We start from the raw sequence: 26,774 nt of genomic DNA, 5'->3' as shown, positions 1-26,774 counted from the left end.
GTGCCCCAATTATCTCTGATTGTTTAATAAAGAGGTGATCAGCCTATGGCTGGGCAGAGAATGTAACAGTCAGCACTTCCTATCTAAGTCAGGAGGTCCCAGGTAGAAAGAAAGGAAGAGAGAACCACAAGGAAGGAGGAAAAGAAGTGACGATGTAGAGAGGTCCCAGGGGGAATCCTGATGAGCACGATAAGCAGGTCACCAAGGGATTTACCACAAGGACACACATGGAACACAGCAAGCCAGGGTGAGACTAAGACTGAAGGGAAAGGACCACATGGCTGGGAAATATGATAGCTTAGAGGATTCCAATAGCTCAGGACCTGCCCAACATAGGCTTGCAGTTTGTTAATAAACTTAAAAGATCTTTGTGTCAATTATTTGGGAGCTAGAATGGGAACAGGTAAGAGTTTCACCCCAAAATTACAGTCTACACACAGCTGGGGAGGGTTGAGGTAGGGCCCTTAAGAGGAGGTTGGTGGGCAGTCAGTGAGGTGGGAAGAAGTTGCAGCCTTCATTGTGTTCTGGCTAGCTTTGGGTAGCTAGCTTTGATCTCCCAGGCCACTCAAGGGAAGCTCCATGTCTGGTTCTACACCCAGCTCTGGATGCACAGCACAGGCCCCAGGGAAAGACAGTAGGTTCTACTCTGGTTTCTACCCTGGCAACACAAAAACCTCTTAAGATCTTGTTTTTTTCCACTAAGTTCCTTCAATGTTAGGTGCCTTGCTGACTCTCCTGCAGCTTCTAAGACCTCCTCTGTTCCTTTAAGTCCATCCCTCTACCTGGGCCCGTTCTCAAGGTGTGTGCAGCAGCAATATACAACAACACACATGGCCACCACCCTGAAAGCAGCCAGAGCCCTCGAACACCAATCAAGTGTTTCTCAAGAAGGTCTCATCATGTGCCAAGACCTGACTCAAAACAACTAACCAACCAAAAAGTTCAAGTTCTATAGGTAGACAAGGTATTTTCTAGAGAAAGGGTACGATCCTGTTGTGAAGGCTCTTCCTAGTACCTGCAAGACCCTGTTTCCACCCCCAGCACAGGAAAGAGAGGAATAAAATAGTCAAAGTCTTCATAAAGTGAGCTCAAAGAAGTAGCTAAGGCCACAGAAGTAGCAAAAAGTCCTGAGCCAACTCCATTTTCTGCCTTTCTGCCCATATTATGAGATCCTGCTCATCTACTCTTCCCTTCACCTGCCCACAGTATGTGTGTCATGCTATGATTCTCAACTCAAAGGCCACTGGATTAGATCTTAACAGAGGTAGCTTTTTTATTTTGAAAAAGGTCTCTCGCATGTAGCCTCAGACTGACCAACAACTCTTCATCTTCCTGAAAATGGTAGGCATTACAGATATGTGCCACTGACTCACTAAATTAACTCTTTTTATTACTTAAAGATTTTAATGATATCTATTTATGGTGGCATAAGTGTAGTGGCCAGAGGATAACCTATGAAAGTTGGCTCTCTCCCTCTACCATGTGGGTCCTAGGGATCACACACGGGTTGTTAAGCTTGGCAGCAAGTACCTTTACTTGACGAACCATCTTGCCAGACTTTTGTTGATTAATTATTCGAAATACATTCTGGCCCACTATAAACAAAATAAACCAAAACTAAACCAAAAAACGAATAAGAAAAACAAAAAACAAAACAAAAAAAAATCAACAATACCCAAAGAAACAAAAAAGTACTACAATTTGACAACAGAAGAAAGGTTACCATTCAAGCAGCTGTGGAAAGAAGATCTGAGCAGTTGGTTAGTTGAGGACAGTTCAACCACAGGCCAGGAGACAGAAGGCGTAAATTCAGTGGTTTTGTTTTCTGTGACAAGCAGTGCATCATTACTATGAATAGTCTTGGGAAACCAGTGTGTGGAGAAGCATTTGATTTGGGATTTTTAACTACTTGACTGAAACAATACTGTCTGATGGTGCCAAAGAAATAAGGTCCATGATGGTTTGTTCACCTTTGCAGTCCACTTGACTAGATTTGGAATGACACAGGAGATACAGATATGAATATGTCTGGGAGGGCGTTTCCATAGAGGGTTAGCAGAGGAGGGATGACCACTTCAAGTGCATTGCTTGCTTCCTGACTGAGGATACACTATGATAACCTTTCTCATGCTTCAGCCACAATGGACTGCATCCCTTCTAAAACATGACCCAAAGTCAGTGTGTCACTTTCAGTATTCCAGCCAATGCCACAGTGACAGGGCTATGTAAAATGTGAGATGGCACACAGGTGCGACCCACACATGCAGTACGGTTTCAGTTACAGAAAGGCAGGCTCTTGTGTCAAATGAACTACAGCTTCTTTGCCTGTCATTTTCCTCTGAGATAAGCCTCTAGAATAAGACTTTGTCCTGTTTGCTCAAGTTTCAAGTGCCTCAAGAAAATTGTCAAAGACACCTTTATATGCAGCACAGGGCCCACTGAGATCTGCCTCCATGGCCATGTGCTTCCTCATTCCTTTCCTGCCAATGGTCAGGACAAAGGTAGGTACAGAGATGTGTCACTTTCAATTAACTAACTCAAAGAACCCAGAAGAGAAAGAAAAGGCATGGCTCCACACTATATTAATGACAAGCTTCCCTCCCAGCTCTGATTTCTAGATTCTTCTTAGCTGCCGTGCACATGCTGGTCAAGGCTGGAAGGCACCTTTGGCAAAGTTACACAAAGGAAGCAATGAAGACCCTACGGACCCTCAGAGTAGATGTGAGCAGGAGAACACGTCCACTCAGTCTTCTGTTCTCAGACCTCAGTTCTTCTAGCCATAGTTTCATAGGCATTGGTAGCATTGGCAAACTTTAGACAACTATTCTGAGAGCTACGCGGACTGTAAGTCAGCTTCTAATGTATTTCCTACTCTGAGCTTGTGTCAGCTGCAATCTGTAAAGTGGTGTCTGCCAGCTCTCATCCCCACAATCTTGTCACCCACTTTTCAGCTTTTCCATACCGCTTGGTGGTGTTCCAGGAACTTCTTAGCAAAACAAAACAAATCCCAAAGTCCGAAGTGCCTCCTGGGTAAACAGTGGTGGTGGGGTAAAACAGAGAGTGAAACAGAGAGACTAGGATGACAGAACTGCCCAACACACAGACTCCACTCAGACTTGACCGAAGGTGAAGGCTGCATTTTCTATTAGAGATACTAGCCAGAATTTATTATGTGGCCCGGCTGAATCATGCCACCGCCTTCCTCCATCAGGCAACCCTTCCCACTGTGGGTCCTTCCTTCAGTGCAGTGTCTCATCTGTTAGGATTTACTGGAAGGCTCGAGCTCACATGTGGTTTCTATTAACAAGGCTCTCAGGCTGAAATTGTCTTCTAAGGGGAAAAATATCTACTAAGAAGAGAATATCTTATTTGGGGCCTGCTTCAGGGGAAAGAACATGGAAAAGAGAAGCTGGAATTAAATGTAGCTAACCAGAATGCCAGCCAGCCAAACAGCCATCATTCAAAGTCACCCAAGGCAGCCCCCTGTGCCCAGTGGCCAGGCTGGCACACCATGTGTAGCTTCCCCAGGGTGCCAGAGTCTCTGGGTATCAAACTTGAGTTTTTGCATTTTCTTTAATTTGCCTGTTTAAATGGCCCAATTTTACTAGTTCTAAACACTATTTGTCACAGAGAAACTGGAGTCAGAAATTTGTTTATCACCCAGATTGTTCCCATTTACATAAAAAGGAAGGCCTGGTCCTCAGCTGAGAGCCTCTCCTGTCGCATTAGCAATTGTAGGGTCCCCACTGACTCGTCCTCGTCATGGACCTACACCCTTCACACTCAACTCTGATGTCCAGCCTATCTGCATCGCCAGCTCTGATTCCCAAGTCTGTCACAGATCTTCCAGCTCCATTTCCGCAGCCCACACTATCTCCACTGCTTCCTCATGACCTGCTCAGTCTCTCCAGCAGCTCCTCGTTCCCCAACTCTGAAAAATCCAAGAAGTGGCGGCTCCTCTGGAAACCTGCATCTGAAGATATTCTCTTTCTTTTTTTCCGTATCTTTTAAATTATTTATTTCATATGTACATGTATCTTGCCTGCATATATATGTCTGTGCACCACACGCATAGTTAACTGATAGTTGTGAGCCACCCTGTGGGTGCTGGGAATCAAACCTGGGTCCTCAGGAAGAGCAGTCAGTGCTCTTAACTACCAAGCTATCTCTCCAGTCTCTCCGAGGCATTTTCCTGCTTCTAAGTTTTCTAGGGTTTTCCTCCTATACTTAGCAAAAATCCTAATCTCTTTACATGCCTCTCTGCCGAGCCTCACTAGGCCTACTTCCTGCTCCTAGAATATGTCTGTACTTCTCTACTGCAGGCTGGAGTAGTCTGTTCCATCCTTGCAGAGCTAACTTAGTAGCAACTTTTCAGTTCTGTTGTAAGTTGTCCTGCCCATTGCAAAATGGACTGCTTTGGCTGGTACCCGGCTCTACCTCCACCACTTGTTGCTCTGCCCTCTCCTTTCCTGCTTCCCTTTCCCATCGCCTTCATTTTCTTCTTGTTCACTTGAATATGACTGGTCAGACTCGCCCCAGTTCATTCAGCACTGCCTTGTGTGGGGCACGTGCTAGGTTTCATGGGTCCTTCTATTGTCCACATTTTGCATGGCTCCTGTCTTCTGGCTGGACTACTAGAATCCATCCCGAGGGATATGTAGAGTAGGTATAAAACTTCCTGGATCAACTGGCACTATAGCAACCATGGCTCACAAGAACAGAGCTTTTGGGCCACTGTGCTTCCTCCTAGGATGACTCTAGCCTGCTGGCTTCTTGAAGCACCTGGCTTGAAGCATGCCGCCTTCCCATCCTAGTGTGTATGTGACCACTGGCAGATGTGTTCCCAGCTCTGTGCACCTTACGGCTCTTTGCCAGCTCTCATTTTGGACACTTCTTCCTCAAACACATGGTCCAAGAATAGTCTAGAAGTCATCCTTGACTCCTGAAGGCAGGTTCTCACCTCTTTTGTGGTTTCCCAACTACAGGGATGCTAAGGGCCTGCCTAGAATCTGTACACACAACATGTCAACTCCAGGCTAAGTACACTGCTTAGGATACATGTTCTGCAACATGGTTTTAGTAACACCCTGAGGAAACTGTGAACTTTTAAAAAATATTTTCAATTTTCTTATTTTACTTTATTATGTGAGTGTGTTGCCTGTATGCATGCATATATGTGTACCACATGCATGCCTGATGATCTACAAGTGTGACGTTTGGAATTCTGGGGACTCTTGAGAGGGTATAAAAATGCTAGAGTCCCAAGAGGGGCTGTGGCTACTGCTGCTCCTCCTTTTGCTAGCTGCTGGTATTTGCTGGTTGGAGATACTTTGATGATGAAGATCAAAATTGCCTCAAGGAACTCAATGCACCTAATCAATAGAAAATAGTCTAATGATATTAACACCCCCTTTCTCCTCTAGCCTTCTTTCTCTTCTAGTGTTGGAGGGTTGGGGGGATTAGGATGGAGAAGGGTGATAGAAATAGGAACCCATAAGGTAGTCAGTCAAAAGTCTGGCTACCGTGCCGTGCTCGGGAACATCTCTCTCTCTCTCTCTCTCTCTCTCTCTCTCTCTCTCTCTCTCTCTGTCTCTGTCTCTGTCTCTGTCTCTTTCTGTCTCTCTCTCTGACACACACACACACACACACACACACTAAGCTTTTATTTTAAGAAACCACAGAAGAGAAGAAATTAAATCTGTAGGAATCAGCAGAATGTATGAAATAAATTTAAGAATAGAAAACAGGAAAACCATCTAGAATGTCAGTAAAATTGATAATCTTCTAGCCAAAGTGGTCAGAAAAAAGATGATCCCAAATTATCAATACCATAAACTAGACAGGGACCTGGACTAAGATTTTATAGACAATGCAACATGACAGAGGAGAGCCATGAACAAATTTGTAATAATAAATTTGACAGGTTAGATGAAATGGACAAATACCCTGAAAGGTGCAAATCACCAAGCTCACTCTAACATCTCCATGGAGAAATTCAGTGGTTAAAACTTCCCTTTAGCTGAGTGTGCTGGAGCATTCCTGCAATCTCAACACTTTGGGAGGCAAGGCAGAGGGATTGCAAGTCTGAGGCCAGCTAAGGCTACATAATTGATTTCAAAACTAAAAAAAAAAATTCTCACAGAAAATGCCTTGACCACTGGAATCAGGGGCATCTCTGGGACAAGCTAGAAACCTAATGCAAAGGAAACCCCCAGGAATCTATGAGGGTGACCGTAGCTAAGACTCCTAGCAATGGGGACACGAAGCCTGAACTGGTTCTCTCCTGCAATTAGGCAAGACTTCCAGTAGAGGCACTGGGTCACCAACCCAGCCACAAAATCTTTGAACTGCAAGTGCTGGGGTAAAGTTGGCCCAGAGATCGGGGGTGAGGTGGGGGGTGGGATTGGCAACAACTGGTCCAGCTTGATACCTATGTCAGGACCCAGAGGCTGAATAGCCCAGAGACCTAGGATAGAACCAAACATGACTGGAAAAAACAAACAAACAAACAAACAAACAAACAAATAAAAGAAAGAAAAGTCAATGAAATGGTTTCTAATAAAATTCTGTTACATTCATAGATTGATGTCTATCCCAATTATTATTAGAGAGGCCTTACCGAGCAACTGATGGAAACAGATGCAGAGAACCACAGCCAAACACTAGGTAGAGCTCAGGGAATTATGCCATAGAGGAGGAGGAGGAGGAGGGATTGTAGGAGTCAGAGATGTCAAGGATGCAAGAAAACCCACAGAATCAACTAACCTGGGCCTATAAGAGCTCACAGAGACTGAACCACTAACCAGGGAGCCTCCATGGGATGGACCTAGGCTCCTTGGATATGTTATAGTTGTGTAGCTTAGTCTTCCTGTGGGTCTCCTAGCAGTGGGAGCAGGGCTGTCTCTGACTCTGGTGCCTGCTTTTGGGACCCTTTTGTCCTACTGAATGATTGCCTTAATAGGAGAGGAAGTGCCTAGTCTTACTGCAACTTGAAATGCCGCGACTAGCTGATATTTATCGGAGGCCTGCCCTTTTCTGAAGAGAAACAGAGGACTAGTGAATTGGGGTAGGGGTGGGGCTAGGACTGGGAGAGGAAAAAAAAGAAACTAGTCAAGATGTAAAAAAATTAATAATCAATCAATCAATCCAAAAAAAAAAAAAAAAAAAAAGGCGGAACTACCTTGTCCAGATGGCTCTGCTGTTTCAAAGAATATTTAAAGAAGAAATGATGCTAGTTTCCCCCCTTGTTTTTGGTTTTTTGAACAGGGTTTTTCTGTGTAGCCTTGGCTGTTCTGAAACTCATTCTGTAGATCTGCCTTGTCTGCCTTTGCCTCCTGAATGATGGGATTAAAGGTGTGCACCAGCACCATCCGGCAATAATACAAGTTTTTTCAAAAAATAAAGGTACATAACTGCAGTGCATCCAGATAAGAGAAGTGCAAGAAATCTATAGATCAGTATCATTTATAAACACAGCTCCAGCTCAGTTGGTAGAGAATTAACCTAACTCAGACAAGGCTTTAGCAATGTCTAAACCAGGAATGATGGTGCACACCTGTAATTGTAGCACTTGGAGGCAGGAGAATCAGGAGTTCAGATCATCTTTAGCTACAGAGTGAATCCCAAATTACCCTGGGATGCATGAGATCTTGCCTCAAAAAAACAAAACAGCCTTTAAAAAGAAGGTCAAATCTAGCAACATCCATGAAATTTGACAGCAGGCAGAATTAACCCAGACTTACCTGGGAGAACTGGAAATAGCTTTGGAGAAGGTGACTTCTGAGTGGACCACTGGGAGAGAAGCACACTCAGTAGGTGGTGACTTAGAGAAGAGAGAACAGTCAGAGAGAGCACAACTGCTCTCTGGGAACAGGTGCTGTGTCAGCACTATGGCGGCTACTGCGCTCCCGAAGGAGAGTACCAGACACAGGGCTGAGCCCAAGACTGACTATGCTATGATCCTATCCCAGCCAACATTAAGCATTCCACAGGCAGGCACTACACCAAGCTGCAGCCATCTTGAGACTAACTGGGACCACATCAGCACCATGCAGGAAGTTCTAGTCAGCACTCATTGCTGAGGTCCCTAGCAGTTCTTTCCGGTCCTTCCCTGGTTCCTGTGAGGTGACCCAAGGCCTTCTCATAGGCTTCTCCCTTCCACCTCCATGGAGTAGAGACAGTCTCCATTGCTTGGCCACAGATCACGGATGAGAGCTGCCTCAAGCTTACCTCTACCAGACTTTTGTTGCTGTAACCGAGCGTGAAAACCCTCCAGCTAAAGGTCTAAGAAGGGAGTCCTTGAAATCAAATCAAGGTGGAAAAGCAGGTACTATCTAGATACTCCACAGAACAGGGACAGAAAGGCGGAGGTTAAGAGAGAAGCTACAGGTTCCCGAACAGCAAAGAACAGGGTAAAAGCAGCCTCGCTTTAAGAGGACCCTAGGGAGGGTGGACTACAAAACAGCAACTCCTGACCCTAGTGCTATTTACTAAGGAGATGCAGAACACATTATCACTCAGACACCCCACAGGTATTTCCACACAGATGCCAAACACTGTGTCAACCCTGATGGCAAGAGAAGAGCAGGCCCAGCGGCAGGCCACACACACCACAGGAGCTACATTGCAGTTGGCTGTCCTCTTAACTGAGGTTCACAGTGGGCACGTGAGACACTGACCAAGAAGTTGTCTTGAACAAGAAGGCTGGGGACACAGCAGAGGGGAGGCATTTGCCATTATTTGTTCTTGTGCTGCCGACTGACTTAATTTTCAAGACTAATGATTGAGGAATAACTGAAAAACATTCAGTTCTGCTCCAGCCATAGGCTGTCTTAGTAAGCAGTATTTCTATCTATTCCCAACAAGTTTAATATAAACCTCTTGAAATGTTATTTGGTGCTGTGTGTCAATCATGCCAACTCCAGTTCTTGTGAATATTCTTGAGGAAAGTCTTCAAAACTTGGTTTCGGGGAGCCAGATGGGCCAACACCAGAATCAGTTTCCAGCATTGGGCACTGAGGGAGGGGCTGGTACATGACAGTAAACTGTCAGCTCCATTGGATCTGAGGCATGGCCACATAGCCTGGACAAGGAAGATGGAGAACCACAATTCTCTTCAGAAAGGAAACCTACGCTTCCACATAAGCCTATTTTAGTCCACGGCAAGAACTTCAAGTATTATAAATAGCAAACCCAAGGTTCCAATTTGACTGGTTTGTCTCTGATGTCAGGAAAGTGGTCGTTGGTTAGGTTAGTTGTAAAGCAGAGAGGGATCTATAGAAAGCCACAGTGGGGAAGCTGGCCTCACTGGGTTAGACAGCCACACTTGAATTTTCCCCACCATGCCTGAGTCACATGCCTGTGGCTTCAGTCTGCAGAAATCACCTGAGAAATTATAATGAGGCTAAAGAGGATCGCTGTAGGAGTCGGCCTCAGAGGCCAGGAAGGAACCTCCTTCCCAAAATGCCCTCCTTCCCTTTGTATCAGTGAAGAGGAAGGATGCTACAGAGCATAGCGCTGTGTCACAAACACGAGGCAGGTAAGGAACACATGTACCTTTGTTATGAGACATGGCATACAGGAGGCAGAGCACGAAGAGGGCATGATAATCATCATCAGGGCTGTCCAGGGCATGGTATACCATATCCAGGAAGGGTCTGAAAAAGAGGAAAGCTCTATAAGGCTCTGGCACAGTGTGCATTTCCTTCTCTCACCTGACAACATCAGCTGTCTTTGCTTCTCACAGGTCTAAGGCCACTAGTTTGTGGTGAATGCAGTATGTGTTTGGTTCAGAATCAGGGCACTGGGAACATATCCATACAAATGAGAGATGGCTCTGACCTTAGAAAGCTTCTATGAGGGCGGGGGGGAGTTGGCCAAGTATGGACCACTCGGTCACTTGACCGTCATTCACCTGGTGTCTCTGGAGATGGTAGGTACAAAGTTCCTGCTCTTTTGAACTCCCATGCCAGCTGGCAGACAGCACAGGCATGTATCATTACTTAAAGAAAAGATGGAAGGAATAAGGATGAAAACAGGACCAGTATAACAGACCTAGATCTCTAGGCAAGGCACCATCAGAAACATGAATACATTTAAAGGTACAGCTAGAGTCAAACTGCCTGGGTTCAAATGCCGTTCAATCTGCTTCTTCCTGCTACAAACCCTCTGTGAGTTCCTTAACTGCCCCACCTCCTCAACTGCACAGAAGTATTCCAGCCTAGGAGGCTTAGCATAGGGTCATGCACTGCACTTGATTACTATACTTAATATTTCAAGGACACTTCTCCGTGATTTCATTTTGACTGTGTCCTGGCTCAGCAATTTCTTGGGCCAATATTCCTTGACAGAGAATTGATAGTGAGGTCTCTCACCTTCTGTATTCTGCGGGTAAGGTATTAAAAGTGGCTATAACCTAGAACAAACACATCCCAAATGCTGCCCTTCCCAGTAGGGCCTAGCTTGGCAAGACTTCAGTAACAGAAAACAGAACAGCACAGGGCAGATCTGGAGGCAAGAGGCTGTGTTTCCATCTGAGGCCACCCCACCGAATGCCAGGCTGAGGTCAAGAAAGCCAAGTACTCCAGAGAGTGATCAAAGTTGTATTTTAACCTGGAAGGGCATGTGGTCATTAGCAATATGGACTATCTATGAGGATTAAAAATAGAAAATAGGATTGTTCAAAGGAGACCATATGCTGCAGAATCATTCATATCATCTTGAATATTTTAGGCTTTTGCTGGGGCAGATCTGGAGATGTAGTGGAGGGCCTTGAGCATGGTGGGTAAATGCTCTGCTGCTGAGTTATACTCTAGCTCCTCATTCTGAGTCCCTAGCTGCATACTGCATCAACATAAAATATTAAGTTGAAAAATGAAAATAAAGAAGCAATAAAAATATATTTGTCATGTTTCAAATAAACACGCGATACACAAAAGTTAAAAGGAAAACCTTAAGGGGACAGTAGCTCCTCCATCTAGACATGTCCACAGCTCTGCGGTGTACAGATTTGAGTTCTATGAGCTTCTAGAAATAACTATGCCAAATTTGAGACTAGGGTAAGGTGTAAAACATTTCTTGTAAGCTAGCTGGCTGCAATTTGGATTACACTTGCACTTAGAAATACTACAGATGACCAAGCACAACAACCAAGGGAAGGTTTGGTGGGTGAGCTACCATTTATGTATGAGATGAAGTATTATGAAGTCACTAAGCGTCTTTTTACCAATGGGATCATGATGTGAAAAAGATGCTGGAGTTTGATACTAGAGAGCAAAAGGGAGAAATAAAACAAGACAGACATGAGCCAGGGACAAGTGGTACTGGAAAAGCTGGTAAGAGAGACTGAAATAGGGACAAATGGGAGCATTGACTTATTTCTTCTTTACACTCCTGAAGAGTTTTCACGGTTTTCTGGAGGTGCATCATTTATATATCTTTTAAAGATTGCTGTGTAGGGTCTGTGGTGCACATCTTTAATCCTAGCACTTAGAAGGCAAAGACAAATGGAACTCTATGGGTTCCAGACCAGTCAGAGAGAGAAAGAGAGAAAGAGAGAGAGAGAGAGAGAGAGAGAGAGAGAGAGAGAGAGAGAGAGAGAGAGAGATGAGAGAGAGAGAGAGAGAGAGAGAGAGAGAGAGAGAGAGAGAGAGGTATTTACTAAGATAGCCCCAAAACAAAACAATGACATTGGGGGGGGGGGTTCTATTTTATTTTGGGTCTAACTTGACCCTGAGTGTAGATTAAAACCTGTACAAGGGAAATCCCAGCAGATCCAGTTCTCTCTATGGTGGAATAGATATCAAGAGTCAGCTAATTCTCTGGGAAACAAATGGCCATCTTCCTTTACTTCCTCTACTTGCTCCCAGCCTCAGGCTGGGAAGTAGGTGCTAGGGATGCTGTCTCAGGCTCAGGGACACACAGAAAACCTGTTGGCTCAGGCATGGAGACATCCCAGCTTCAGTCACCTGAGTCAGCTTACCAGTTAGTCATCCAAGGTTTAAAAAGAACCCCATTAACTCTTAGAAACCCCTGTTCCCTAAAATGCAGGAGAAAAGAAGTAATTCAGCTCCCAAATCATCAGAACATCTTGCTCTCCTCACTTTCACAAAGCTACAGTATTAGTGTTTCAGGATCATGATTCCCCATATTGGATCCTACAAATCTGAGCGCATCACCACAGGGTCACAGAAAGGAGCAGCTGATGCTCTGGAAGTACATAGATCAGCTTTGCAAGCCATCTCTGAGGTGAGACAACAGGCCAGGGCAGCAGGGCCGGCCGGAAGAGGTGGCAGCACTGAATCATACTATGTGCAAAGGCCACACAGGCATGGGCAGGCATGGTAATCAAGGATGAGATGGGAATTCCATGCCTAACTCACAAGAGAGTCTTCCTGGAAATGGCCTACACCCTTTAGACCCCATCTAGCTACCAACTGTTCCACTGTGGTAGTGTCCTCGACTGGCCACCTTGTCAAAGAATAAGGGTATAAAGATGTAACTCAGGCTAGTTCTTCCTTATGTACTCTGAGAGTTGTGTCTCTGGGTGGCCAGAGGCTGCAGCAGACGGAACAAATGGAAGAAGAGCTGACGGGGGGGGGGGGGGGGGGGGCAGGCAAAACCCATGACTAGGTGTTTACCCTTTCTCTCTCAAGGCTGAGGGGCTGTCCCGGAGCTCCCGCAGCACCTTGCTGCTTACCTGCTCCAGTGTGCGTTCTGTGAGCTCGTGGCAGCGCTCTTCTCCTCGTCTGTGGTGTTCTGCTCCTGCACTGAGGCCGCAGCAGCAGCCTGGCCCTCCGAGAGCTCGCCAAGCTTCATGATCACCATCTCAATCTCTACAAGCAAACATGGAGACAGGTGAGCCCAGCTGGCCATCAGTAACAGACCCAAGGTGTAGACCAAGCATGTGTAAAGCGCCCAGACGTGCCAAGCAAGCCGCAACAGTGGGGGTGGACACCAGCAATATGTGGGGAAAAAAACCATCCAGGCCATCTGAGCAACACCAAGGCATGAGCCCTGACTCGGACAAACACACAAGGACGTTACCTGTTTCATTTCTTGACTTAAGACACTTAACTCGGTCATTACCTCATTTCCTTCCCAAGGGGCTGGAGGCAACCGAGGAGATGGAACTGAGGCTAGTGTGTCCTTACCTAATTCACTGGACTGCTCAGAAGCTTTTCACACTTTAGAAACAGCTCTGGCAGGAAAGAGGCCATATTTCCACCTTTCTAGTTACAACCTCTGGAAGGTAAACAAGTTAGGAACCTCATTTTGTTTTTCCCAATTCTGGAAGAGCAACTTACAGTAACTGACTGAAAGTACAGTATATATTTTACTTCTACAAACATTAAGGACCATTGAGCAGAAACACCTAGAAGTCAAGAATGATCCTGTGTTTCTTGATAGTCCCATCAAGAGTCCTTGTCATGCACTGAGGCCATTCTCAGGCAGCTGCCCTTCTCCTGAGGTCTCCACTGATGTATGCCAGTTCCTTAGCTGGCTCCATGTTCTCTTCCCCTCATCTGTTCTCCACACAAACTGGAGAACTATCCCAAGTTATAGGAAGTTCAAACAAGTTCCCCATGTCTTCTCCTCACACTCAGGATGAAATCCAAAGGGCACAGACCATGGCCTTACTCCTCCTACACCTCTGATCTCACACCCTGGTCTTCTCTGCCTTGCTGGCTCCCCATTCTGGCCATGTTAGGTGTATTGTTTGTTGGCTGTCAAATAACCCACACTTTCTCAGACATGGGCGTTACATTCCAATGCTCAGTTAAATGTCACCATCTTGGAGACGCCTTGATCACTGTCCTCACCTGTCTTTCCCTTAGCTCTTTTTACGAGAGAACCAACTAGACTGTACACTGTGTCCAGGTCTCACTGCTTTCCTCTTTCTCTCTTCATGTCCTTTCTGGTTCTAGGGTCCCATGAAATCAAGCCACTATGTGGAGGCTCTTCTGGACCCTGAGAGGTTTTCAGGATTTTCCTGAATTTGAAGGAACTTGGCAGTGTATGGGGTCTTTGCCAGAAATTTTGAGAAATCCCTGGACTAGAGTTTGTCTGATTTTTTCCCCTCAGTCATTAGGCGGGGGCTGATTTGAAGAGGAAGACCACAGATGGGAAATATTCTTGTGATATCATAGTCAGCATACACACTGGCAACATTACCTTAAGACTGAGTGTCAATTCTCTACTGGCCACACTATCAAGTGTCCCCACAGCCAAGCTATTCCCCTCTTCCTTCTGTGCCATGTTCTGTTGAACCAAGTCCTCACAGAAACTGTGGCTGCTGCTATCACTGTTTGCAGTGCAGGAGCTCATATCTGGGGCCTCAGGCATGGTAGTTGCAAAGTCCTTTGAGCTACACCTCTCAACACTATTGGTACAAACTACTGGGAATTCTTCAGAGCTCCTCTCTGCCCGTCACCTTGTTTCTGTTTCACTCTATAGTACCTCTGACCACCAGCATTGGCATTCTGCTGTTTACCTACTTAGTTTTGCCTATCCTCTACTGGTATGGACTTCATAAGCATAGCTGCCTCCCCAGCACACAGTGCACCTCTCGAATATCTGAATGGATCACTCCCTGGGTCCAGTACAATATGGGAAGTTTGGGTGCAAACAGGACCAGCAATGGGTTGTAGCAATTGTGGAATGGGCTGGGGTGTTCAAGAGCCTGATATGTTCACAAAGTTCTTTCATGGGAGATGTCTGACTGCCCATGCGCCACCCACCCCCACCCTGCATACATATATACACACACTTTTTCTGGGCTCTCTTTAGAGTGATATACTTGTAGCTAGTCCCTGGCATGGAGGCAATCCCACAAATGTTCCCTTGGTACCAAGACCTCTGGAGGCTTACTCTGGGTCCCCCTGCCCTCCACACTTAATCCAAAGCCAGATGCTAACTAAAAGTCTTCCACAGGGAGGTCACCATCACCAAAAGTAATCTTCAAGGGGTATGTGGACAAGTGTTCTCTCTGGATTGGTTTATATGTATCTTAAAGATGCTGGCAGACAATTCTAGGTGCATAAAGAGCCCATTCTTTTGTGCAATGAGGCTAAATTTAAAAAGCAAACAAGTGCATCAGTTCCTACTGACTGGGCAACAGAACAGACAGCCCTCAGTCATGGCTGCACAGGAGACGGCACCAACAACAGAACAGACAGCCCTCAGTCATGGCTGCACAGGAGACGGCACCAACAACAGAACAGACAGCCCTCAGTCATGGCTGCACAAGAGATGGCACCAACAACAGAACAGACAGCCCTCAGTCATAGCTGCACAGGAGATGGCACCAACAACAGAACAGACAGCCCTCAGTCATGGCTGCACAGGAGATGGCACCAACCCTCTATTAGGCACCATGTTCTCTTTCCTTGTAGTTCTACAGTTTTCTTCAATACCTAACTCATTCCTCATCATCTCAGGTTAACCCAGAGTGGCGTACGAGACCATTTGCTAGGTAGGTTTTTTCTTATCCTTAAAGTATTTATTTTGTTTGTTTTATACTGTATATGACTTAACATGGTGACAAGAATATGTATAATTTACAATAAATGTGCTTCGCTGACATGGTGGGAACACTGTTTCCCAGGACTCTCCAGAGTTCCAGTGCCAAGTGTGATGAACAGCCAGCATATCACAGTAGTCCCTTTTTCAGCCTTTTCCTGTTTCTGGACACCATTAGGATTCTGGAGCAAGAGAAGAGTTCAAGACAATCCAGTTCACTGCTAGTTAGGCAATTTTCAAATGACTTAATAACTTTTGCATTTTACAATACTGGAGATAGAGCCCAGGACCTTATGCATACTGGGCAAGTACTCTGCCACTGATATACACCCTTAGCCATCAGAGGAACTTTCCAAGGCATTCCAACATGGTGGACAGTTGACCACAGGGTTGCTTCAGGTCAAAGTGGACAAACGCAAACTGTCTGCCCACATGGTCACTAGGGTACTACAGAGCCCCTTCCTAGAATTCTAGGACCTTAAAAAAGAAGACAACAACAACAAAATACCTGAAATCTGCTTGTTTGTTCCAAATTTGGCAACCAACTCTGAAAAAGCCACCCAGAAGTGCAATAGTTCTCTGTGCAGCCAGAACATGCAGCAGAAGCTAGCCCAGCTCCCATTGTGGCATAGAAGCCAGCAGTAGCTGATCCTAGCACCTTAAGTCCTGGCTGTGTCACCCTGTGCTCCCAGCTACTCAGCCAATCCTACTGAATTTCCCAGATTCAGCTAATTTCCTAGGTGAGTGGAGACTAGTTCTTTCAAAGTCAGGATAGGTCTTCATCTTGTAAACAATTTTATCCAGCTAAGTTTTACAGTGAAAGCTCTTACCTGGGCTCCACCAACTCCCTGTCCCTTTTGAAATGGAGAGGAGTGGCTTTGGGGAGAGGCTCTCCCTAATCTGTCACAGCCTTTTGAAAGCCTATGACCTTTTCTGTGAACCCCTCTTTCTGCCATACCAGAGTGTCTATGGTGGTCTTGTGCTGCTTTCCAGTCTTTGTGGATGCAGTACTCACTCCAGGGCAGCCAGCTTCCACCAATGGGCCAAGCAGGATGCTCCAGTGACTCCAGGGCTACCAAATGGCCAGAGATTCTGCTAATGGCAACTCAAGGGCTCCATCTGAACCTCAATTATACTTTGAGCCATCCCCAGTCCCACCAGCCAGGCTTCTGTTTCAATAAGAATGGCATGTTTAAAAAAATGTAGATTGTGTCTATGGGGAAGGACCTGTGTGCCTGTGAGCAGGTGCAGAGCCAAGAAGAAGATACTGGGTGTCATGCTTTATCACTTTCTACCTTAGACCAGCAACCAGGAAGCCCTATTGATTCTCCTGTCTGTCCCCACACAGCAGTGGAATTACAGGCATTGGCAAAAGCACATCTGGCTTTTTGCTTGACTATTGGGCATTTGAACTCATGTCCTCAGACTTACGCAACAAGCACCTTTACCTGCTGAGCTAGTTTCCCAGCCCTAATGGACTCATTTTAAAACTATTGTGCCTTCATTTAACCTGATACAGTCTTTGGAGGCCAGCAGCTTTTACTTGGTGCTGAGGCTGTACAGGACTCGTGGGGGGGGGGGGGGGGTGAATGTTAACTGTCCCTTCCTGGTCTCAGGCATTTGAATCCTTAGTCCCCAGTCGGTGGGCTTGTTTGGGTGGGATTAGGCAGGATAGCCTTACTGGGGAAGTATGCCTCATGGGACCGGCTCTGAGGTTTAAAAAGTCAGGCGCCACTCCTAGTTCACTCTCTGCTTGCTGCTTGGGGTTCAAGATATGAACTCTCAGCTGTTCCTGCTGCCATGCCTGCCAGCTAGGACATGTCCCCACTGTGATGGCAATAGATGTTTATCCTTCTGAAACCTCAACAACAGAGAAAAGTGTCAAGAGTGCATCTATCATTGCCTTGTGAGCAAAAAGGACAGAAAAACAAAACAAAAAAACAAAAACAAATTTGCCTTTTTTTTTTTTTCCAGCCTGCTTCAGTCTCTCGTGTTCGGATTGCAGGTGTGCACCACCACACCTGGCTAAATCTGCTTATTTTTACAACACACATGGAGGGGAGAAGGGAGAGAAAATAATTCAGCAAAAAGGTAGAGGGATAAGGAGGGAGAAAAGGCATGTGGAAGCAAAGGACACTGTTCTGTATAGTTTACAGTGTTAAAACACTATGTATTTTAAAAAGGAAATTCTGTGGTTGGATATGGTCAGGATACATTGTACACATGTTTTAAATTATAAAACATATATATGAAATTATATCAACTAAATTGAACCAAAAATGAAATGTCAAAATTTATTTAAAGTGACTGCCACACCTACCCTGAAGGTGGAGCTGGGAGTGGGCCAATTCAAGAAGCACAAGGATGAGCAGCTGACCAGGCACCCTAGTTTTTGGACAGATGAAATACTGGGGTAGGGTGGCAGATGGAGAAGTATTGCAAACAAATGCTTTACTGATTATTCACAGAACGCTACATAATTGAGTGATGCGACTCTGAAGCTGTTCTGGCTTGTTACAGGCCTCAGAGAATAACCGTGCCAGAGAGAAGACAGAGGGGTTCACTGTAGACAAAACATAACAGGGAAGCCAAGAGACGTGGAAATAGGCTGAGACTAAGAGTCGGTACAAACTTTACACTCTTGAAAACATGTACACACATATTTGTATGTGTGTATATGTGTGCATGTAAAAATAACAATGCATATAGTCCTAGCTCTGCCCACCAAAAAGACAAAAAAGAAAAGCCATCTAGGAACAATAAGACCATCTAGGGCCCAGATCTGAGTCATACAAACTGTCTGCTACAGAGAAGAGGCAGCACTTTTCAGAGAACAACAAATGTCAGGGATGGGCTGAGATGTGAGATGTACATGGAATAAGTATGTTCCTATGTTAGAGACTGACCTGAAAGACAACAGGGACTTAGCACACCACAGCCAGCTTGAAGGATTCCCAAGGGTCAACTCTGGGACAATTTGAGCAACAGAGTAATTAAATATAGTAATGAAATATAAGCCATTAAAAAATGGAGTCCATGCTGATAAGAGGTAAATCACTGGCTGGGAAGAAGGGACCTTATTACAGTGGAATGACAATAGCCTGCTGCCAGAAAGCATCATTCTGTAACCATCATGGTAACGCTATGGTAGACACTAGAGCAGGTGAGAATAAGCTGCAAATGCTTAATCTAGGGGAATGCTGAAGAGGCACACAATCTACAAGTGTCTTCCTGGGGGCTGTGTAGAACTTGGAAAGAATAATTCTACAGTGGAGGTGCAGGCCAGCTCTTAATCAAGTGACCAAAATAAATACCACTTGGGAAAGACAGACAACCAATGTGACACCCTGAAAAGGACACCTCATCACCTAATCCACATCAGCCAAGAAGGTAGACCCTTGAACAGCCAGAGACCAAATGAGGACCATTTTACTAGAGGTTGGAGCAGACCTGCATCTTTAAAATCGTCAACATGATGAAGGACAACCATCATCACAATGACCAGTGCAGGAAGACCAAGAGTTTGCAGCCTTCTTGTGCTACACCAGCAAAATTCTGTCAAAAAAAAAAAGAAAAGAAAGAAAAGAAAGAAAGTATGTATTTAGAATGTGCAACAAAGGACTTTTTTTTGGTCAAAAGAGAAAACAGGGACACAGATGGGAAAGAGTGTAGTGAGCACTTTGGTTCTTCTTTTTTTTTTTTAAGATTTATTTATTTAGTATGCAATATTCTACATGCATTATGCCTGCACACCAGAAGAGGTTATGAGCCATCATGTGGTTGCTGGGAATTGAACTCAGGACCTCTGGAAGAGCAGCCAGTGCTCTTAGCCCCAGCACTTTGGTTCTTTAAGAACTCAGTTATACTATGTGAACATGTTTTTGTTTTAATTCCAGTTGAGGGATATGGGACTGCTTCAGTTTGTCCACAGCCATTAACGATGATTGTCATGTACTCTAAGAGGGCCATGATTCTTGGCAGCTGCAGATATGGGACTCTAGAGAGGGTATAAATGGGAGAGACCCAGAGGGTCTGGGGCAGATGCTGTTGGTCCCTGCTGTTACATTTGCTGGATTGCTGGGTTTCTGGACATTCTGATGACAAGATTGGACTTGCCCCTAGGAACCCAACACCCCTAACTAGCAGGAAGCCATCTAAAGAGGTCTATGCCCCCTTTCCCCTCTAGCCTTCTTTCTCTCCTACTTAGTGTTGGGGGTTGGAAGAGATTAGTGTGGAATAGGGTTGGAAGGGAGTAGATATAAGAAACCAATAAAATAGCTAAAAAAAAAATCTGCCAACAAAAGAGCTATGAACGGATGGTGACGGGTTTAAGATCACCTTGTTCTTAGAAAAAGAAAAACACAAGGAGACCCTGGGAGGAAAAGACATAGCATGTATACATGTGTTCCTGTGTGTGTGTGCATGCATGTGTTCCTGTGTGTGTGTGTGTATTGGGCAAGAGGGTGGGAGTAAGGGGTGGGTAGGGAGAGCACAAATAAAAATGCAAACAGTAGAAAACAGCAAAATAGGAAACTAGGTAAAGAATAAATGAGTAGTCTTTATACTATTTTTGTTTCACGACTTTCTTAAATTCGAAATTATTTTTAAGTAACATCTGAAAAATTACTACTATAAACTCAAAACCAGTGTAAATGCAAAGTCTCTGTAAAGATATACATGATGAACAAGGAGATCTATTAATGTGGATTTTAAAAGGAAACTTAGTAAGTGCCTGAGATGTTCTAAGATCCTTGCACACAAGGGCAGCTCTGCAAAGCTATTGAGAGCATCTCTGACATTGTCAGCCATTATCTGACACTGAGGGCCCTGTGAGAGATCCCCCAAAATCCTGGGATTCTGCCTCCCGGTCTCTCAGGCCACCTTTAGAAACAGTGCTGGCATAGCTGTAAGCATGAGTGTGTGCGTACCCTGCCCTTTCTCTGGAACCCTAGGCCACAGGCTGGGGCACTTCAAGTGCAGTGAAGCTGTAAAGTTCACTACAAGGTAAAAAAAGCTCCCAGGAGGGTTGCAGGTGGCACATCCACCTGTGTTTGGGGTAAAGACTGCACAAAAGCACACCAGGACAATAACCAAGATGTATGGTGGAGAGATAAGACAGGCAGGTATTGTCACCAACAAGCGAAGGGCTGCAGAGTCCATGGTCAGGAACTACTTCTAGAAACCCCCGACTGTACAGAGAAGGTGGCTGCCAATGAAGACAGTAAGGAGAAAAAAGAAATCTGAGCCAAAGGGAAAGACATGGAATGAAGGGATGGTGAAATGGAAAGAACCTGCTTCTGCTAGCCTGGCAGCCATGGCATCCCGTAAGCCCTAACAGACAAAGCAGAAGCCTGTTTGCAGAGTCTTTCTACACCAGACGCCCAGGCAAAGGATGACACACAACTCACTAGTGCAGAACAGCACTCCAGTGAAGTCTGTGTTCCTGTGACCATCATTAAAACAAGCATAGTTAGGAGCTGCCAGCTCTGCTGGGGCACGGAGGCACACGTCAAGGTGGGCATTTGCCCATGCATACAAGGCCCTGGGTCTATCCTGGAGTCACCAGGAAACAAATGCTCAACAAAATAAATAAATTACAAGTCAGCTGGGAACTCAATATTACTTTTAGAATTTTAGCCTAAGAACCCTTAAGAAATCGAGTTGTTTTTGTTTGTTTTGTTACAAAATAATTAATGAAAATTTAAAAGTTAAAGTATTAAGTTTGTAATGTGCTCTAGCCCAATCTTTAGTCCAACAAGGCAAAAGTCCAACTGTGGGGAGCCAACAGAAGGCGGCTATCATCCTTGCAGCCATCTTGAGCCATATACCCTGACAAGTGACTTGATTACAACAGCCTACAACAGCTGAGCACACTCTGATAACATCTTGTTTTAGATACCCAGGATTTTCCCTTGGGTGTGTGAGACTTAAAGCTGTGATTTAGAGCCGAGATTTAAGGGTGTGACTTAGAGATCAGATTTAGAGACAAGGCCTAAGGGCATGACTTAAAGGCGTGACTTAGAGAGGTGTGGCTTAGAAGTGAGACATATAAAAGGCAAGAGGCAGACAGAAGAGTTCAGTACAACTGAGAGTACAACTTGGAATTAGGAATTAGGTTAGAGAGAACAACTTGGAGTTAGTTATTAGACATTAGGCACTTGACACTTGGAGAAAGAATTTGGAACTTGGAGGCACTAGGGACTAGGAACTAGGGACTAGGAACTCCAGACTTGAGACTTGGAGAGAAGAGAGACTGAAGAATAAACAGGATTGAATCACACTCTGTTTGGTCTCCATTCTTCGCGTCCGTCCGTCCTCACTCTCTCTCTTGCTGAATCCCGACCCGCAGACCTGAGCAGCTTGGGGCAATGCGGGTTCCAACATTCACAGAACGGTCTGAGACACTTGGGCCCCCAAGTGTGGGGCAGCTCGGGCTGCAACAGACAACCCCAAGCATTGGTCTGCAGGTGCTGTCTTTTCTTTTCTCTCTCTCCCTCTCTCTCGCCCTCTCTCTTTCTTACTCTAGAGACAGAATATCTCTCACTGCCCTGGAACTTGCAATAGACTAGGCTCTGCCTCTGCCTCCATTGTGCTAGAGTTATAAGTGTGCCATTTTCTAAAATAAAACAAAATCCAGAGCTTGTGTAGGTTAAGCTCAGTTTGCCTGTCTCCACCTGGGCTATCTCCTCAGCTCCTGTAGGATCTTACTGGGTCTGTAAGAAGAGTAGCTGTGCCATGACAGACAGAGAATGATGGCTGCAATGGGCGGGGACAGGGAGAATAGGAGTTGTTTAGCAGGTAGAGTCTCAGTTCTGTAGGATGCAGAGTTCTGGAGATGATGGCGATGGACATATAAGATGGAACCCTTAGCACTGATGACTTACATGCTTCAAAGTAGTGAGGTTTCATTTGCCAGAATCTTACCATAAAAAAAAAAAAGAAAGAAACAAAAGAGGAGGAAGGAGAGGAGGAAGGAGAGGAGGAAGAGGAAGTAGGAAGAGAAAAGACAGACACAGACAGGAGCCAAAAGCAGGCAAGGATATCTTCATCCTTTGGGTACATGTATGTATGACAGTACTGGGAGAACCATGAAGGTCAGGACACAAAGACATCCATTTCTTGATGTGACAACTCTGGTCATATCCTGGAGCTACCCCAGCCTCTGACAGCACTAACTCCCTGATTTGCCTAGGATGTCTATCTGGTAGACGATGTGCTCTTTGGGGAAACGGCAGGCACCACATCCCAGCAGTCTCTGACCTCACAATTCAAAGATTTCTTCAATCTGGATTCCTATTCTAGAAACCACAGACAGACAGACAATAGAAAGGGAGGGAGAAAGGGAAGGGGAAAGATGTGCTGCTGGTTACCTAGGTAACCACAGAGGGCTGTGACTGGCTGACTCTGGGACAGTGTATCAAGGTGAAACTGGCCAGGGCAATAGCAGGAGCTGGCAGGAGTATGTCCCTTCCTTTGCTTATTGGCACCTCTCCCGAACACAGCAGTTTTCTGGGCATATAACTTAATATAACTTAGAGGATCTGCCCTCACTGACATCTACCCTTCTCTTGTTAAGTCTGTATGAAAGGTACAGACAAAAATCTCCCCATTATGTAATGGAGGGAAGGTAAGGGTGCTACGATGTCTCTTTCTCACTTGCCTAAAGGCTTGCACTCACAAATGAGCCCTGCTGGGCTGAGGAGATGGCTAGGTGGGTAAAACAGTTGTCATGCAAGTGTGAGGAGCTGAGTTTGAATCCCTCTGTTTTGCAAGATACAAAGAATTTTGGAACTAGGGATAGATACACAAGCCAGGCACCCTTAACACTGCCGGTATGTCAAGCCAGACACACTAGCATATTCTGCAATCCCCATGCTCCCATCATGAAATAGGAGGCAGACATAGAAGAATCCCCAGTAAGCCAGCTTGCCTGCTACACAGCAACGGCAAAACACAAAAACCTGTTTCACAAAGTGGAGGGTGAGGACAGACACCAACCTTGTCCTCTGATCTCAACATTCTCTACGTGTGTGCTGTAGTCTACATGTGTGCTGTAGTCTATATGCACAGACATGAACATGAATACATAGAAGGAACAGAGAAATGAAGCAAAGAAGAAAGGTCTAGAGAAACTGTTGAGGGTATGGACCCAGAGTGTACCTCTATGCCTCTAGACTCCATCTTGATCTGGGCTGCTAGTGTGTCACAAGCAGAATGCTGCAACATGGGAACCCTTACTTTACAGCCTCAGGTTGAGCATCAGAAAAACTCTTCACAGGGGGACATGTGCTGTAGTTTTAACTTATCTGGAACTACAATGTGGCTCAAGACAAAACTAGGACTCATGTTTCAATATCCCAAAGAAAGTCAAGAATGAGGCCAAATTCCGTTTCATTCCAGCAGAGACTTTTAAAGGACAAAGCTGAGGATCAAGGCCCCAGAGACCCCTCAATCCCAACTTCTAGGCTGTCAGTCTTGCCTTTTGCCACCACTATAAGCCCATGTGGGATTCCAGGAAAAGAGCTGGGAAGGTTGGGTTAGCCAACTAATTTCTATTTTTTCCTTAGGCAAAACCAGCAGCCCAGCCTTGCTGTTCCCAGGAGAAGGTACGGCTACTCCATCTTTCTGCCAGGTCTCATTATTAAGTTACTGCACTAAGTAAGTCCAAAAGCAGACGGATGTTCCTTCAAATAAGGGGCAGTTAAGAAACAAGTATGTGCCAGGGCTGTGACTTCCTGGGCAGAGCTTCTTCAGCTGAGGGGCAATGGCATCCTTTGTCTTTCTTTTAACAGTCCACTTCTGCAGAAATTGGACTGTAATTGCTGTAATCTTGTGGCCCAATAAAAGGAGCTTGGAAAAGGAGTGACAGGAGAAAGAAGCAGCACCCAGCTACCTCAGCAGAGCAGGGAGAAGGGGAAAGCTGGGACCCAGCACCCAGCACTCTCATCCCCGCTGCTGATATACACACTTCAGAGCTTAGGAAAGAGCCGCTGTAGCCCCTCGACCCACCCCTGGCAATTGGTCCCTGCATAACTTTATAGGAACCAACACCCGGTTTGCAAGAAGAATGAGGGAACTGACACCAAAGGTCAGGATTTAACAGATGCTGCTTTTGCCCAAACACAGATGCAGGATGGGGAGAAAACATTCATTAACAGCACCTCAAATCTAAGTCTAAAAGATCACATGTATATTTTGGAAGGCTTTAGAATATAAATGCACTAGCAAGGTCTGTGGATGCTTATGTATTTATGGTGAGCTGAGTAGGTAGATGACAAGCTACCATGTTTTGAAATGATTAGTGTGTTTGAGAAATTACAAGGCAGCAAAATGGCCACGGAGGTCACGGGGAGCTGTACACCTGGCTGAGCTATAAAGTTTGTGTCAGCTGCTTAAGCTAGCCTCTGGGGAAACCTTGGGGTCCTATTTGGCACAATCTGTCTGTATAGCCTGGGAAATCCACTTTGGGAGGATGGTAACAGTGTCTTCCCTGTGCAGGGGCAGGTCTCAGCACCAGAAGCCATGCTCCAAGCCCAGTACCCTAAGTGATACAGCAGCCTCAATAAACTGACCTACAGCCTCTATGTGAAACAATTAGATTAGGGTCTGGGGCCAAGCCTGCCCTGTCCATACCACTGTTAGTCACAGTTGTGGCTGCCTGAAAAGCATCTTTCAAGGCCTGGAACAAAAGCAGGAGCATCTTTCCAAGATGACTTGACTAGAACACATTGTGCAAAACAAGATACAGACATTCCTCTACTCATCCTATCCCATGCCACTGTACCATGGCTAGACCTGGGGTATGAGCTGAGTAACTTTCTCCCCAGCTAGTGAAATCCTTAACATAACCAAAAATAAGTGAATGTGACTTACCTCATATTTGTCCCTTAATCTTACTGCCAAACTGATACTTATAAGCAAAGGCTTCTAGACCTCAAATGAATTGAATATACCAAGTAAACCAAAAAGAACAATGTACACAAATAAAAGCAGGCTAGAGACCGTAGCCTTAGAAGAGTAGGCTACCAGATGTTCTGGCTAGACTCACTGACATGTAATTGTGGTGTTCACTGACTATTGCCATGATAGTCATTCCAGGGGCCAACAGGCTGGGATGACAGGGTATGTGCTGGCCGTACACCTGCGCACAGCTCTCAAAAGCAGACAAGCAGTCTAGCAGTTCTCAACCTGTGGGTCATAACCCCTTTGGGGGTCAAATGATCCTTTCACAGGGTCACCTAAGATACATAGTTATTTGCATTATGATTCATAACAAGTAGCACAATTATAGTTTTGAAGTAGCAATGACAGTAATTTTATGGTGAGGATCTCCATAGCATGAGGAACTGTATTAAAGGGTTGCAACGTTAGGAAGGTTAAGAGTCAGTGGTTAGTGTAAAGCTCTGCATGGCTGTCAGCCACTTAGGACTGCGGGGCTTAGCCCAGGGCCCATAAGGCTGGACTACTCTTAGCTGGGATGCTCCAAAGAGGAGGTATGGGATCTTCCTCCTAGCCAGCAGAACTCTGACCTCAGCACCACCAAGCAGAGTCCCATTAACACCAACACCCAACCCCTACGGCTCCAGTTAGAGGCTCTGAATGGGATGAGCCTGGTTTCTGATACAAACAACTGGCTACTTGAAGTGTTTTGAACCCCAGACCAAATGTTCTCCAGAAGGTTTTAGCATCAACACAAGACAGGGATAGGTGAGGAAGGCAAATAATCCTGCCAGGGTGAGAGGAGAAGACAGGTTTCTGTTCACTGAGCACATACACACCACACAATTGTGCCTCACTCTGAACAGATGGAACCTGTAAAACCCAGCTACAGAACCTGGAGGGAAGCTGTACTTAATTGCATGGCTGCAAAAATCCATCAGCTATCAAAGACATTGTCTTACCAAACTTGGGCCCCCTTTCCTTCCCATAGTGTACTGAACACAAATCCTACCCCCAAGTTAGCAGGATTAGGAACAGCAGCCATAATGGTGAATGGAGGTGGTAACAATAGTGATGGCGGCAGTGGCAGCAGCAGGTGCCGCCATGACATTTCCTAAGGGCCTGGAGCTGTTGTGAGGTGGCTTGAGGACTGTGTGATTTAACTCTGGTAATGCACTATCCAGTGGCTATGATGTGTGACTAGCTTTTTATGGATAGGAAACCTGGCTCCAGGTCACACAAAGTGGGGCTTGCACTAGATCTGTGTGACACAGCCCACAGCTGTCTATGAATAGCTGGGCTGTCCAGAATGAGGT

General features: G+C 45.5%; 1 protein-coding gene across 5 annotated transcripts in view; it reads right to left on the bottom strand.

Moving 5' to 3' along the window:
* Clec16a (C-type lectin domain containing 16A) overlaps nt 1–26,774 on the bottom strand; it is a 196,981-nt gene that overhangs the window by 117,944 nt on the left and 52,263 nt on the right. For all 5 annotated transcript variants that reach the window (XM_034505372.2, XM_076937429.1, XM_076937428.1 and 2 more), the window contains 2 exons: nt 12,698–12,833; nt 9,556–9,656 (listed from right to left, as the gene is read on the bottom strand). In XM_034505372.2, coding sequence (XP_034361263.1) covers nt 9,556–9,656; nt 12,698–12,833 — 237 coding nt within the window. The remainder of the gene's footprint in view (nt 1–9,555; nt 9,657–12,697; nt 12,834–26,774) is intronic.

This window comes from Arvicanthis niloticus, chromosome 6, assembly GCF_011762505.2.
Source record: "Arvicanthis niloticus isolate mArvNil1 chromosome 6, mArvNil1.pat.X, whole genome shotgun sequence".
Classification (NCBI taxonomy): domain Eukaryota; kingdom Metazoa; phylum Chordata; class Mammalia; order Rodentia; family Muridae; genus Arvicanthis; species Arvicanthis niloticus.
Note: the sequence above shows the minus strand (reverse complement) of the source record. Positions and strands in the feature narration are given on the sequence as shown.